This window comes from Schistocerca cancellata, chromosome 2 (assembly GCF_023864275.1).
Source record: "Schistocerca cancellata isolate TAMUIC-IGC-003103 chromosome 2, iqSchCanc2.1, whole genome shotgun sequence".
Lineage (NCBI taxonomy): Eukaryota > Metazoa > Arthropoda > Insecta > Orthoptera > Acrididae > Schistocerca > Schistocerca cancellata.
Window position 1 is genome coordinate 638783647 of NC_064627.1, and position 14828 is coordinate 638798474.

The following is a 14828-nucleotide window of genomic DNA, read 5'->3' on the forward strand; positions in this document are numbered from 1 at the left end:
TCACAATTCTTCATTGTTTCCTTCCCCTCCACTCCAAGTCATTTTCATCAATAAAGGTCCAAAAATGTTCTTTACTAGTTCTTTTTCAAATATTTTCAGTTTCTCTTCAGCTTTCTTTCTAAATTTTAAGGCTTCACGTCCATATAGTCTTATTAGTATAATACACACCTGATACAAGAGAATTTTGAAGTAAATAGTAAGTAATCTTTTCTTTAAGATATTGCTAGATGAGCATCTATTTCTATATCTACTTATTTCTACATCTGTTTTATTGTTGTTATTAAATGGTTTCCTAAGTACTGTCTCGAAAGTCAATCCATCTTGAGCAAAAGTTGCATCACTTCAGATTTTCAGACCAGAGATGCTGGTTCATTAACACATAATCCTGTTTTCTCCGTGATGTAGTAATTTTAGCCATTCTGATTAATTATGTTTTGAAACTACTTACTAATGCTATATAATTTGCACGGGTAAGTCTACTACTGTTCACCTTCTGCAATTGGATTCCTTGTGGACTAGTTTTAGTAAGTTCTCTACTGATCTACTTGAAGATGAGATTGAATAAAATAGGTGGAATGGCATCCCCTTGCCTCAGTCCAGTGTATACGTTAAAATTTTCAGTTTCTCCTACAGGAGTGCCTATATGACATAAAGTTCCTTCCATACACATTTTAATATATCTGATTAACTTTGAGAGTATAGTCGGATTTCCTCATTATATTAAGGAATGTGTTTTGGTGTATGCTGTCATAGCCATTTTTGAAACCTGGAATTAATATGTTGACACTTACAATTGAATGCCCATGCCTTCTCAGTTATGTAAATAAGTTATACAAATCTGCAACCAGTCACTTTTTTGAATAATTATGTTTTATTCCATGAACCAGTTTTCGAACCTTTTCAGGTTCATCTTCAGATGGTTTTAGGCAGTTACATATTTATAGCATAATGCTGGGTGCTGGCTTGCAACAGTATAAGCGGCTTTTTTCGGTTAGTGTCCATCTGTCTGCCTCCATTTTGATGTCCAGTTGTTGTATCACTACACACACTTCCACACAAACTATATTAATTACACCCTGACAGCGAGACTTTTCCTTCATGGATGCTGGAAAAGTCTCTCTGTCAAAGTGTAATTAACATAGTTTGTGTGGAAGTGTATGTAGTGATACAACAATTGGACATCAAAATGGAGGCAGACAGATGAACACTAACCAAAAAAAGCCGCCTATACTGTCGCAAGCCAGCACCCAGCATTATGCTTGCAATAATGATGTAACTTCCTGAAACCATCTGAAGATGAACCTGAAAAGATTCAAAAACCGGTTCATCGAATAAAACATAATTATTCAAAAAAGTGACTGGTTGCAGTTTTGCATAACTTATTTACATTCTATATACAGTCACGGTTCTAAAATATCTGTAATGGATAAGCATAACCTTCTCAGTTATTTGTCTTAGAGTGAATGAATGATCTAATGTGCGAACAATGGAAAATCCAGGTATGAATTTCAACAATGTAGGAAAAGAGATTTGCTATGTACCATAAAGAGGACATGTTATGTTGCAGACAGGCACAATTAAAAGACATATGTATCATTGTGCCAGTACCAATTTAGTTGTGCCTGTCTGCAATTTAACATGTCATCTTTAAGGCAAGTAACACACTGTCTTTTCCTGCATGTTGATTTAATGTGCATCTATTTCTGCAGAAACACATTGGTAGTCCCCAATCAGTTCCTTAGTTATCAGGATCAGCCTGCTTAATAGGCCAATCAATGTAAGTGTCATCCAGTAAGGCAATATCATACACATTGTGAACACTTTTCTTAATTATGGGACTTATAAATGTGATTTCCAGTCTGCAGGTATGGTTTCTATCTTCTAAATTGTTTCTACACTGAAGCGCCAAAGAAACTGGTATAGGCATGCATATTCAAATACAGAGATATGTAAACAGGCAGAATACGGCACTTGGGTCGGCAGTGTCTTTATAAGACAAAAAGTGTCTGGTGCATTTGTTATATTGGTTACTGCTGCTACAATGGCAGGTTATCAAGATTTAAGCGAGTTTGAACATGGTGTTGCAGTTGGCACAAAAGCGAAGGGATACAGCATCTCCGAGGTAGCGATCAAGTGGGGATTTCGTGTACAACCATTACATGAGTGTACTATGAATATCAGGAATCCAGTAAAACATCAAATCTCTGACATTGCTGCCGACAGGGAAAGATCCTGCTAAAGAGAATCGTTCAGTGTGACAGAAGTGCAACCCTTCTGGAAATTGCTGCAGATTTCAATGCTGGGCCAGTAACTGTCAGCATGTGAAGCATTCAATGAAACAACATCGATATGGACTTTCAGAGCCAAAGGCCCACTCGTGTACCCTTGATGACTGCACAACACAAAGCTTCTCGGCTAGGCCCGTCAACACTGACATTGGATTGTTGATGAAGGGAAATATGTTGTCAGGTCAGATGAGTCTCGTTTCAAATCGCATCGAGCGGATGGACACGTGTACGGTATGGAGACAACTTCATGAATCCATGGTCCATGCATGTCGACAGGGGACTCTTAAAGCTGGTGGAGGGTCTGTACTGGTATGGGACGTGTGCAGTTGGAGTGATATGGGACCACTTATACATCTAGGTATGACCCTGACATGTGGCATGTACGTAAGCATCCTGTCTGATCACCTGGATCCTTTCATGTCCATTGTGCATTCCAACTGACTTGGGCAATTCCAGCAGGACAATGTGACACCCCACACATCCAGAATTTCTACAGAGTGGCTCCAGGAAAATTCTTATGAGTTTAAACACTTCCGCTGGCCACCAAACTCCCCAGATACGAACATTATTGAGCATTTCTGGATTCCTTGCAACATGCTGTTCAGAAGAGATCTCCACCCCCTCGTACTCTTACAGATTTATGGACAGTCCTGCAGGATTCATGGTGTCAGTTCTCTCCAGCACTGCTTCAGACATTGGTCAAGTCCATGCCACGTCGTGTTGTGGCACTTCTGTTTGCTCATAGGGGCCCTACATGATATTAGGTAGATGTCCCAGTTTCTTTGGCTCTTCAGTGTATTAAAGACTGTAGACTGTAGTTCTAATTCCAGTTGTAGTCCTCCTATTTTAATAACTCAGCATACATCTGCTCTTTGCCACAAGCCTTGTTCTTCCTGTGTGTCTTTATAGCTTGCTGTAGCTCATTCCCTTGGGATGGTGACGTGTACATCAACTGTATCAGGTTCTTCAAATTCAAAGAAAGATTGGGTCATTGCAGTTGTGAAAAGTATGCCTTCCATTTTTCTGTCACTCTTGTAGATCATTTTTATAGGAAAGTTTTGGTAAAATGTAAAGTCTGCAGCAATAAGGGAGACCAGTCACAAAGAAGCAGAAGTGTTGGATCATCAGCAACCACACACAAAAAAGCCACTCCCCCCCCCCCCCCGCTCTCTCTCTCTCTCTCTCACACACACACACACACACACACACACACACACACACACACACCTGAGCCTCTACATGGCGCCACGCTAGCTGGACAAATAATGCTTGTGCTGCATTTCAGCAGCTTGACTAGGTTGGAGAGGGGGTTGTGTAGGGTGGGATGAGTATAGTGAGAGAGGTGTAAGAGGGAGGGAGAGTGGTTGGCTGTGGGTGGCTAGTGGCTTGGAGAGAGGCAGCTGGTTTGTTGGCTAGTAATGCAGGCAGAAGTGGTGGCAAATGCAAGTGGGGAGCAGCACGTACTGAAGGTGTGAACTGGGAGGGAGTTATGGGACAAAGGGAGAGGAAATTGTTGGGTGGAGAGTGTGTGGACGTGTGGGTTACCCAAAATTGAGGCCAGGACAATTACGGGAGCAAACACATCCTTCTCACACATACATCAATGTCTAGCCCAGGCACCTGTCACTCCTCCCTCCTGCATTCCTAGCTGACAAACCAGCTGCCTTGCTCTTAGCTGCTAGCCACCCACCCTCAAATTCTCTCCCATTTTCCCACCTCTTTTTGTTTCTACCCACTCCACCCAACACAATCCCCACCCCAACCTAGTGTACCTGCCGAAATGTAGCACTAGCATTATACATCCAGCTTGCGCCATGTAGGAGCATAGGCATGTGTAGGCATACATTCATGCATGTGTGTTTTCTGTTTGCATTTGTACTGTAGCTCAAAAAAGGATTACTCTTCTTGTCAGTATTTTCCCATGCTGATCCTATAAAAACTGTTCCCTTTTTGTGAATTACCTAAAGATTTTTTTATGTTTTGATACATCTGCCATATCCTCTGCTTCTCTTATCATATTGTTGTGATATTCCCTTTTCTCTCATCCTGGGATTCATTGTGTTCCCTGGTGGATTTAACAGTATTTCCGTCAGGTAGTGTTGTTGCTTTCTGGAATCCAAAATTTCTTTGCGTTTCTTCACTCTATCAATTTTTCTTGGCAGTTTACATTAAAGCAAATTTTGTTATTTCTTTTCCTGTAACTATGGAAGTTACTTCATGAATACTGTTCTTCAGACATTTCAATCTACTTATCACATCTTGTTTTTCCCTTTGGGCCAGTCTAGTTTTCATTATGTTACTTTCAGTTTCTTTTCTTCCACCAAATTTCCTACATTCTAACTAGTAACTTCCTCTCTATTTCCATTTAGTTTCCTTTTGAGTTTTATTTTAATTTTTTGATATGATTAACATAAGGTATGTGTCATAATCTGCATCTCTAATGTTCTAATATATTCAGTGCTGTTCTGGACTATTGTTTTTGGATAGCTACTTGCTCAGTCTGATTCACTATTTCTCCATCTGGTGAAATCCATGTCCCTACATGAATGTGTTTGTGTTGTAATTTTGTGCTGCTTAGTTATGCTTACCATATATTTTTGGATCCGACACAGGGCATTTTTTTTAATTGGTTGAAACAGTTACTGAAACATTAACTTTATTTACACAGTTATATTTTTCACTAGACATGATTTCTTTTCAGAAGGGGTGTTTATGTCTAGCAGTGTGGTAATAAAATGTAGCCTATTTAGCAGCACACTCCAGATCACTGTTATTTCCCATCTTTGGCTTTAAGAAAAAATCTCTTATGTTTGGTGAAGCAGTAACATTAAATTGGTGTGTTCCTTCTTAGGTGAGCTCTTAGTATGTTGATGTTGCAGTCTTCAGACAGAAGGTTGGTATGATGCAACTCCCTGCAGGTCCACATCTACAACTTTTACTCCCCCCCCCCCCCCCCCCCCCACACACACTTCCTTCCATTATGAAAGTGACTATTTTTTAATGCTTTAGGATGTGTTCTATCAAATGGTCCTTTCTTTTAGTCAAAATGTTTATAACATTTTCCCCCCAACTCAGTTCAGTATCACCTCATTGGTTATTCTGTGTACCCGTCTAATCTTCATTATTCTTATGCAGCACCGTGTTTCAAAAGCTTCTGGTCTATTTTTGTCTTATGCCTAAATACTTATCATCCAAATTTCACTTTGTGTAAAGCTACACTCCAGACACTTTCAGAAAAGACTTTCTAACAGTTAAATTTATATCAGATTTTCCTCTTTTCCAGAAATACTATCTTGCTTTTGCCAGTCTGCATTTTATATCCTCTTTAATTCTGGCATCATCAGGTGCTTTGTTGCCCAAAGAATGAAACCCAACTACTACTTTTAATGTCTCATTTCCTAATCAAATTCCCTCAGCATAACCTGATTTCATTTGACTACATGCCATTACTCTTACTTTACTTTTGTTGGTGCTCATCATATAATCTCTTTTCAACACACTAATCATTCCATTCAGCTATTCTTCCAAGTCCTTTGCTCTCTCTGACTGAATTACATTGTCATTGGCAAATGACATAGTTTTTATTTCTTCTTCCTGAACTTAAATTCCCTTTTCAAATTTCTCCTACAGGTTCTTCACTATTTGCTCAATGTACAGGTTGAATAACATGGAGGTTAGGCTACAACCCTGTCACACTCACTTCTTAACTACTACCCTTACAAATGCAGTCTGGTTTCTGTGCAAGTTGTAGAAAACCTTTCGCTCTTTGTATTTTATCCCTACTGCCTTCAAAATTTCAAATAGTGTAGTCCAGTCAACATTGTCAAAATCTTTCTCTAAATCTACAAAAGTGGGCTTACCTTTCTTCAGCCTATCTACTTATGCAAGACATACAGTCAGTATTGCCTCGCATGTTCATGCATTTTTCTAGAACCCAAGTTGATCTTCCCCAAGGTCAACTTCTACCAGTTTTTCCATTCTTCTGTAAATGATTCATGGCAGTATTATGTGACCATGACTTATTAAACTGATGATTTGGTAGTGTTCACACATGTCAGCACCTGCATTCTTTGGAAATGGGTTTTATTATATTCTCCGGCATCTAAGTCTCTGATGAATCACCAATTCTCATGTCCCAGAAACAGTGTATAACACTTTAGATCTTTTTATATACCATACATGTTCCTACACTTTCCTGGACCCAAATTGATCTTCCCCAAGGTCAACTTCTACCAGTTTTTCCATTCTTTTGAAAATACTTATTGCAGCACTTCAACATTCCACCATCTTTAACAATTTGGTGTTCTTTGAGCTCTCTCTAAACTGATATGATAAGAGTGCCATGTAAATGGTTCAAATGGCTCTGAGAACTATGGGACTTAACATCTATGGTCATCAGTCCCCTAGAACTTAGAACTACTTAAACCTAACTAACCTAAGGACATCACACAACACCCAGTCATCACGAGGCAGAGAAAATCCCTGACCCCACCGGGAATCGAACCCGGGAACCCGGGCATGGGAAGCGAGAACGCTACTGCACGACCACGAGCTGCGGACAGAGTGCCATGTAAGATTTATCATTAGGACATCAATGGTTGTCATCTGGAGGAGATGACTAAGGCAGCCATTGAAGTACTGAGTGTCATAAAATGATGATGAAGTCTAGTAAGATACCTATAAGTTTGTTATTATAAGTTATACTTCAAAAGTTTGAAAGTCCATATTCCTAAAAACACTAAATGTTGACTGTATTTCAGTGTTTACCAAAATGTTTAGACCATAATTTCCATTTAAGACAAAAAATAAGTATGTAAAAGGTACTTGAACTCAAAATTCATTAGTTGAGAGTGTTTTAATTTTGTCAGATATGTTTACAAAGGAAATTATTAATTGTTAGCTGTGTACTCAAGAATGGACACCTGTGGTTTGCTGTTACAGAAGCAGAACCCCCAGCACAAGTATTTTTGTTGCCATGTGCAGTATGTGGACGAACATTCCGTCCAGAATCACTACAAAAACACTCAAAAGTTTGTGAACGCAATGCCACAAAGAAACGAAAAATTTTTGACTCTTCAAAGCAGCGTATTCAGGGCACTGAATTGGCAGAGTTCTTGCCAGCACTACACATGCAGCAAGCTAAAAAAATAGAAAAATGCAGAACGGCAGCACGGCAGAAGTCACAATGGAAGGAAAAGCATCTTGAATTTATGCGTGCCATACGCGCAGCGCGGCAAGTTGAGAAACCTCTTTCACCAAGGTAAGCATATTTTAATATCCACCACTGTAAAGTTCAATGAATTCATGTACTGTTGATCAGTACTGACTTTCGACAAATAAATTTTTGTAGAGCCAGCGCTGTACTTACAAGGCCGCCTGAAAGTGAAAGATGTCCGCATTGTGACAGACAATTTGGTCCAAAAGCTTTCGATCGACATATTGAGTGGTGTCGTGAGCAGAAGGCCCGTGTGCCAAAGTCACCAGCAAGTATTAAGGCAAAGGAGAGACTAGAAGCAAGGCTAAAGGTGAATTATAGTTTTTAGAAAAGGCTAACTGGAAAAGCTTTCTTCTATTTGCAATTGTCTGCTATAATTTATAAAAATGTTTTGAGATTCACATTAAATAAAATATGCATACAGTCTGCTTTTGACTCCATCGGTAAAATCTTCAGTAAAGAAGTTTTGGTTTAATTTCTGGTTGAAAATAAATAATAAGTTTTAGTAACATGTACAGTAGGTACTTGGTATTAACTAACACTAGATTAAAAATGGAAAAAATCAGTTTACTAGAAAATAAAAGTATGGATGAGATTATATAAATACAATATCAAAAACTAATTATGCCTTTGTTACTGTGCATTCCTCTCAGCATGAATGGCAACTCTTTTGTTGCTGAGAGCAGCTCATTTATTAGATTTAGTTATCATTTTCCTATCTGCCAAACTGTACTTGTAAATTTTGGAGTCTTGGTTACAAACTTCATACAGTGAAATGGCCGTGAGACAAGTATTATGCTTATTGTCAAGCAAGAAAATAATCTGTGCATAGAGCTTGGAAAAGTTGTAAAGAGGAACTGCCACACTGAATCGGCTATCCAGGCTGTGAGGAATGCATAGATGGTTTCATTGGTAAAGCAAAATGCCAACATGCGCCTCAGCACTTACTGAGTGACTGTCAGTTCTTTTATTTTATTTTATCCCCCCTCCCCCGTTAAGAGACTATTTCTGAGTGCCAGAAGTCAAGACTGTTAATACATCCATTCTACGAACACATCAGAAACTTAATTTTGAAAACCCATTTAATTTACCAAAAGCACCATAGGGTAAGTGCTACTCTTCTGTGTATTTATTTTGTTGTTCATCCACTTGTCTTCAACCACCTTAAGTTCAAAAACTTGTTATCTGCTTCTGTGACTTCATTGCAAATTTTCACTATTTTCATGTGACTGTATTATTTACACATAATTTAGTCATGTAATAATTGATTTCCATCCCACTTTTAATCTTACTGCATTATGTTCTTCATTTCATTCTTGAATTTTATTTGTGCTAAATGCAAAGAGAACAATGTGGTCAGCAAAGATGGTTTAGATCTGTTCCACTAATGTGCATTCCTTCTTCATATTCTCTGTTTAATGATCTGAATACTTCCTATAGGATTGCTGAGATTAGTGTTAATGATATGGAATGCTTGTCTGGTTACTATTTCAATTCTGTATTTTCCTCTAACTTGATGAACTCTTATGTAAATTGTAACATTGACGTCTATATGCTTCTGTAGATTAATGTAGGTTGAGTAAATTCCTTGTTCCTCAAAAACTTTTAGCATAAATTTTGTTGAAACTGAGTCAAAAACACTCTCAAAATCCGTGAATCCAAGGTAAAGCATTATACTTATTGTTCGGAACTACAGTTTTGTTCATGACTTGTAAATGGTCCAGCTGTCATGTTTCTATTATTGTTTGCTTGAAACTCAAACATTCTCTTTAATAACTGTCTAGTTCCACCTGAAATTTTCTTGACTTTTCAGTTTCCTTGTACAACAACTTACCCACTCCTCTCCCTGTTTTTCCATTTACATAAGTTGTTTTGTCAAGCAGTTCCTCCTTTCATCTATGTCTATATATATCTTCATTTTCTACTATGCTGAGCTACTATAACTAGATACCAATTTTTAAATGAATTTCTGTAATGTACATTTCTGAGTAGTTTCTCTTGTTCTAGCTTTGGAGCTATTTGTACTCTGCACATATTCACAGACAGATCACTTGCAGTTATAAGTGGTTAAGGATCATCACATCCTGTATAACTTATTTTTTGTTTGATAAAATGTTGCAGTTTCAGTTTTAGTTCTACATGGCCCTTGTGGCATCCATTTTTTGTTTGTTTTCATTTGTTTTCTGTTGAACACAAATTTGTTGTTATTCATGGAAAATTCTATGTCTATCTGACATTTCCATCATCATATCTTTAGTTTCCTAGTAAAGACTTATTCCATACTTTTTGTTTATTTAATAAATTGCAGCCAAGTAGCCATATACAGTAACTTTGCTTAACATTTTACATTTACATTTTACTTTTTGTCCCACTTTTAAAAGCAAAACCTTCTATTGTCATTTATGTTTCTGTAGAGGTCTTCTACCTTCCCATCAAAATATGAGAATGCTGGTGCTAAGACTTGAATGATTTTCATGAAATATGTATCCTTTTTTTTCAACGAGTCCTGTTATTTTGCCTTTATTCTTTCAGTATCTGGAATTTTGTGTCTAATTTTCTCGTCTGCAATAAAGCCCATACCCTAATTGCCTCATTGCTATGTTCTCCTGTAGTGAAACACATCCTGACTTTCTTTGCCGCACTTCAACAATGCTATACAGTATGTGCTATCACCTGAGATATTCATTGTTATGGACTTCCCTATGGGGTTTTCTGTGTGCACTGTCCTCTCTCACCTCTTGACACCAGCTGTCCCCCCCACCCCCACCCCCCCCACCCCTCCCCTTTCCACGGCTTCCAGCAGTACACCAGAGTTCACTCTTCTGCCTGCCTTCCTCTTCATATCCACATACGTAGCCCATCCCACAAGATTCACAATCCATTGCATCTATGACATCCTTGGTCAGCTCTGGTGACTCCTTTCCTCAATAGCTTATTCTGCTATTGTTCTAAGGATCTGCACTGATCGAAATTTAAAGATGTGTTATTCACTGTCAGAGCAGTGCCCCTGAAAGACAAGGTTCTAGGATAGGTCTCCTTTCAGATATGTAGTTGTAATTTGTCAGGACAATTTTTTTTCTTTTTTCTGTTATATCAGTATCGTAAAAGACCTTTACCTTCTACTTGTTTTGTTGTGATACATGCTAAGCAATCCAGTCACAGTGTAGCTGAAAGGGTACTGCTAATATTTCATTAAGCTGTCTACCTTTTCACCAGTCTTGTTTGGTATTGCTGCCTTATTCAGTTCTGTATACATCAGTATGAATTTTCCATCCTTCTATCACTTGTCTACCATTATAACATTCATTGTGCATGTAAATATGTGCAGATGCAGAGATTAGGGCCAGAATAATTTGGATATGCTAAGATACCTGACAAACAAATTTATATTTTCATTATCATGAGACAGAAATATTGTTCTTAAATATTTGTATTTTAGCAGTCTCCAACATTCACTTGAATAAGAAGCTGCAATTTGTACTAAAGCTAAAGCTGTCTACATTCCAGTAATAAATTTGGTGACAGACAAGTTCTTTCATTGCATCTGAGTGTAAGATGTTGGTAAATATTTAAATGCTTTACAATGCAATGGATGTCTGTAGTTTCAGTTCAGAGGCGAAAACTGTGTTTTATAAGTAAATTTGAAGGTAACTGCAGGCTACATTGATTTTCTCGATTTCTGTATAAGACACTGCATGTGTACCAGTAGATAATTTCCAAGAAGCCTTGGAAAATGCCCGACTGTCAATGTGCACTGAGTAAGTGGATCATTGTTTCATAATTACATCATGGGAGAAGGTAAATGGAAGATTTGCATGTTCAGTATATTAATAAACATTGATCCACCTACTTTCTCCCATGATTTAATGAAATAACATTGATCCACTGACCTTATCCCATGATCTCATTAAAAAATTGACTATTAATATTGTTATATCACATTCCCTTGTCAATGCACAAAACAGTATCCAGACTCTCTGCCTCTACAATTGAGCATTCAATATATATCGCCCACTGTAAGGGTGTGACTTTGATACTCAAGGCTTCTTGGAAATTACCAACTGGTATTATTTTGCTTCTTTCAACTTTGTTTCTGGATGGCACACAGCAAGAATGACTCTACTATTGGTACTTCTTTGTATAAAGCTGTCTTTCTCGCACATTGTCATCATGGTCATATTGTGATAAATATGTGCTTCAAAGTATCATGTTTCTTGACTATTAGAACATATGGTACCAATAAGGCAATAACATAAAAATGTTACACACTGTAACAACAATTCTTAACAATCAAGTTACATTAAAAATGGAGGATGGCTCCCCTATCTTATTTAATAAGAAGCTCTAAAACTAATAGGTTGTCTGTATGTTCTTGCTCAGACATTACAAATAAGGTACAGAGTATAATGTAAGAATACATAACCCTGTGTGTTTAAAGTATTTTTTGCCAGTTGAATACCTTACTTCTCATACAATGTTATTACTGATACGCAACGATCAGTCATACATTTACTGAATAGTTACATTCAAGCCAATGTAGAACCAGCAATAACAAAAAATTAAACATGAAATACGCCCAGCATCTTCCAAGTTGGGGCAACATGTGCTTATTTTTAATATTATAGGCTGAAGACAGAAGTTTGATAGACAGTCGCTGAAAAGACAAGACACCACAACTACAGAGTGAAGGAAAAACGATGCATGTGTGTAATGGCACGATTACTACAACACTAATTATTTAACATAGTACTACTATATAAAACAGGAATTGTGGTGTAAAGATTGGCTTCTTGGGAACATATTCTTAACACTGGGGGGGGGGGGGGGGGGCTGTTTCACAGTATCAAAGAACTTGGTTGTCCAAATGTAGTTTGCTTTGACTTTTTAGAATTTCCCATAATGATCGTTCAAATGATGAGGAATGACTGCATCGGTATTGAAAGCTGAATTTATACTTGTGTCAGAAAATAATAGTCACTACCACGATAGTAATAGCGCAAGGAAATACATCCTTCGCCCTCCCAACCAACTACTTAATGTAACATAACTGCGTCATATTTGACGAAACAAGCACGTAATCTACACGAAAAGATATAACACATACCCTTGCGATGTCCTATTGGTTCTGCCAGCAAGATTTCAGATACATCTACGCTCGTTTTAAAATCGAAAATCCTGATGCCTGAACGTAACAGGAATTTTGCGTCGCATAAAACTGTTGCCAGGAGATCTAGCCTGTTGAAGACGAATGTTAGCACACATAGTAACAACCTTGATGTGGTAATTTATTAACGCATAATTGGCTAATGTGAATTCCAACTATAATCTTTTGGTGTTTTGCAGTTTATTGTACACGCTTGCATTGCACTTTGTTTTTCGCTGCCTGTATGAATCTTCAGTCGTTCTCTGACTTCACTACAATTTTCTGTGATGGACGATTTCAATTGCTACGAACAGGTCGTCCAAAACAATCGCATTATTTATTTGAACTGTTGCATCTATTTTCTACCCGCCATAATATTCAAAGACTACGGAATACTATGCAGCTCAAAAATCTCTGATGTGAGCATTGCGTGGACAAGCACAACAGCCACTAAAATTCGTGTTTGGGATTGGCGTCTTTTTTGTGATCTGGATGAATTATGGAAAATCTGAAGATTTTTCGCTACCATAACTTCCAAATTATACTCTATGTTCGGAACTTCTATAATACTTTTTGTAATTACGTAGACAGGCATATGGAGAAAGTTTGTACACCAAATATCTCAATTGCGAGTGTGGGTTCGTTAGTGCGTGATGGGAAAGCAAGAGCATGTTTTCCATTGTAGGAGGTGAATGAATCTTATTTCAACGTATTGCTGACGCCAGCACTCATCTTACATACGAACAATAACTAGTAAGAGCTTTGCTGAGTTAATGAACATTATTCCTTCCTGTATTGCGCCACCTGTGAAGCAAGAGCAACTTGTGCTGTGAACTCTCTCGTTCTAATGTAAAAAACAAAATAAATTACAACAGTGAGTCTCGCACAATGCAGTGTATTGTTATACAGTTTGCTTGCAATGGTAAGTTCATATTAGTGTTTGATTCCAAATGTGTCGTGTGCAAAATTGTGCATTTCGCTGGGGTTTCGCTATGGGACCTAATCCTAAATACGGACAACATTATAGACAAGTTAGGGAGGCCTGCCCTTACTTTAAAGGGTGGTTACGTTCTGTTCAAAATGACACTACAAGAGCGTACCACTTTACTTACTGCAAGTGCGAAATTAATGCAAAATTAACAGACGTTAAAAAGCATATTAAAACACAGAAAAACAGCAAATTTTCGAATCCTTTCGAAAGTTCTCGACAACAGTGGGTTCTGTTTTAATGAGAGACTAAAACAAAGGCCAAATGTGTGTGAATGCCTAAGGGTCCAAATTGCTGAGGTTATCGGTCGCTAGACTTACACATTATTTAAACTAACTTATGCTAAGAGCAACACACACACCCATGCCCGAGGGAGGACTCGAATCTCCGGCGGGAGCGGCCGCGCAATCCCTGACATGACGCCTCAAACCGCGTTTTATTAATCTCATTTTGTTCTGTATTGTTCGTTGAATTTTTTGTGGGGCGGACGTCCGATGACACCCGTTTATGTTCTTCGTTGATCTGTTCACTCAGTTTTTTATTGCAGAGGGTTGCTAACCCTCTGATCGAACATGCTGAGTTAGCGTGCTGGCGAACCGCTCGGCCACTCTGCGCGGCAAACAAACGAAAATAAATTATCAGAAGCGGAAATCTGCATGTTCATTGCTGAACGCAGTTCACTTCTGTCGTGTGGTTATTTGTCAGAATTATGTTAAAAAAATTCTGATAGCAAATGGGCGAGAGAAACTCCAGTTACACAGAACTAGTGCAGAGAAATTGTCATAAACGTGTTAGTTCCACACTTTTCGGAAATGTTACCTTAAGATTTTGCTGAGAATCGATTCAGCTCAATTTTAGATAATTAACAGATATATCCGTTACAAAATAACTTGGCATTTGTATATGCTATTTCAGCGTCTCAATGTAAAAAATAGAACGCACGTTCTTGGGTTTGGTGAAATTAGAATCTGGCACAGCTGAAGCCACTGTAAATCCAATAAAAGCTTTGTTGAAGTGTCATTAACACAGAAAATACGTATGATACAGTGGCCCATGCACAGTGACAAGTTTTCATGTAAAGAGCTGGGCGACTTCATTCGTTTGTTTAGAAGGGGAGGGTGACAACAAGCCCTTGCCACCTTTCGGCCGGTCGGCGATGACAGAAACGACGCGCATGCCCTGCAATCTTTCTCA

General features: G+C 38.2%; 1 protein-coding gene across 1 annotated transcript in view; it reads left to right on the top strand.

Annotated features, from left to right (window-relative positions):
- Positions 1-14828, top strand: part of LOC126162311 (uncharacterized) — a 355605-nt gene that overhangs the window by 120303 nt on the left and 220474 nt on the right. Inside the window, exons 2-3 of the mRNA XM_049918734.1 lie at positions 7230-7548; positions 7639-7813. Coding sequence (XP_049774691.1) covers positions 7230-7548; positions 7639-7813 — 494 coding nt within the window. The remainder of the gene's footprint in view (positions 1-7229; positions 7549-7638; positions 7814-14828) is intronic.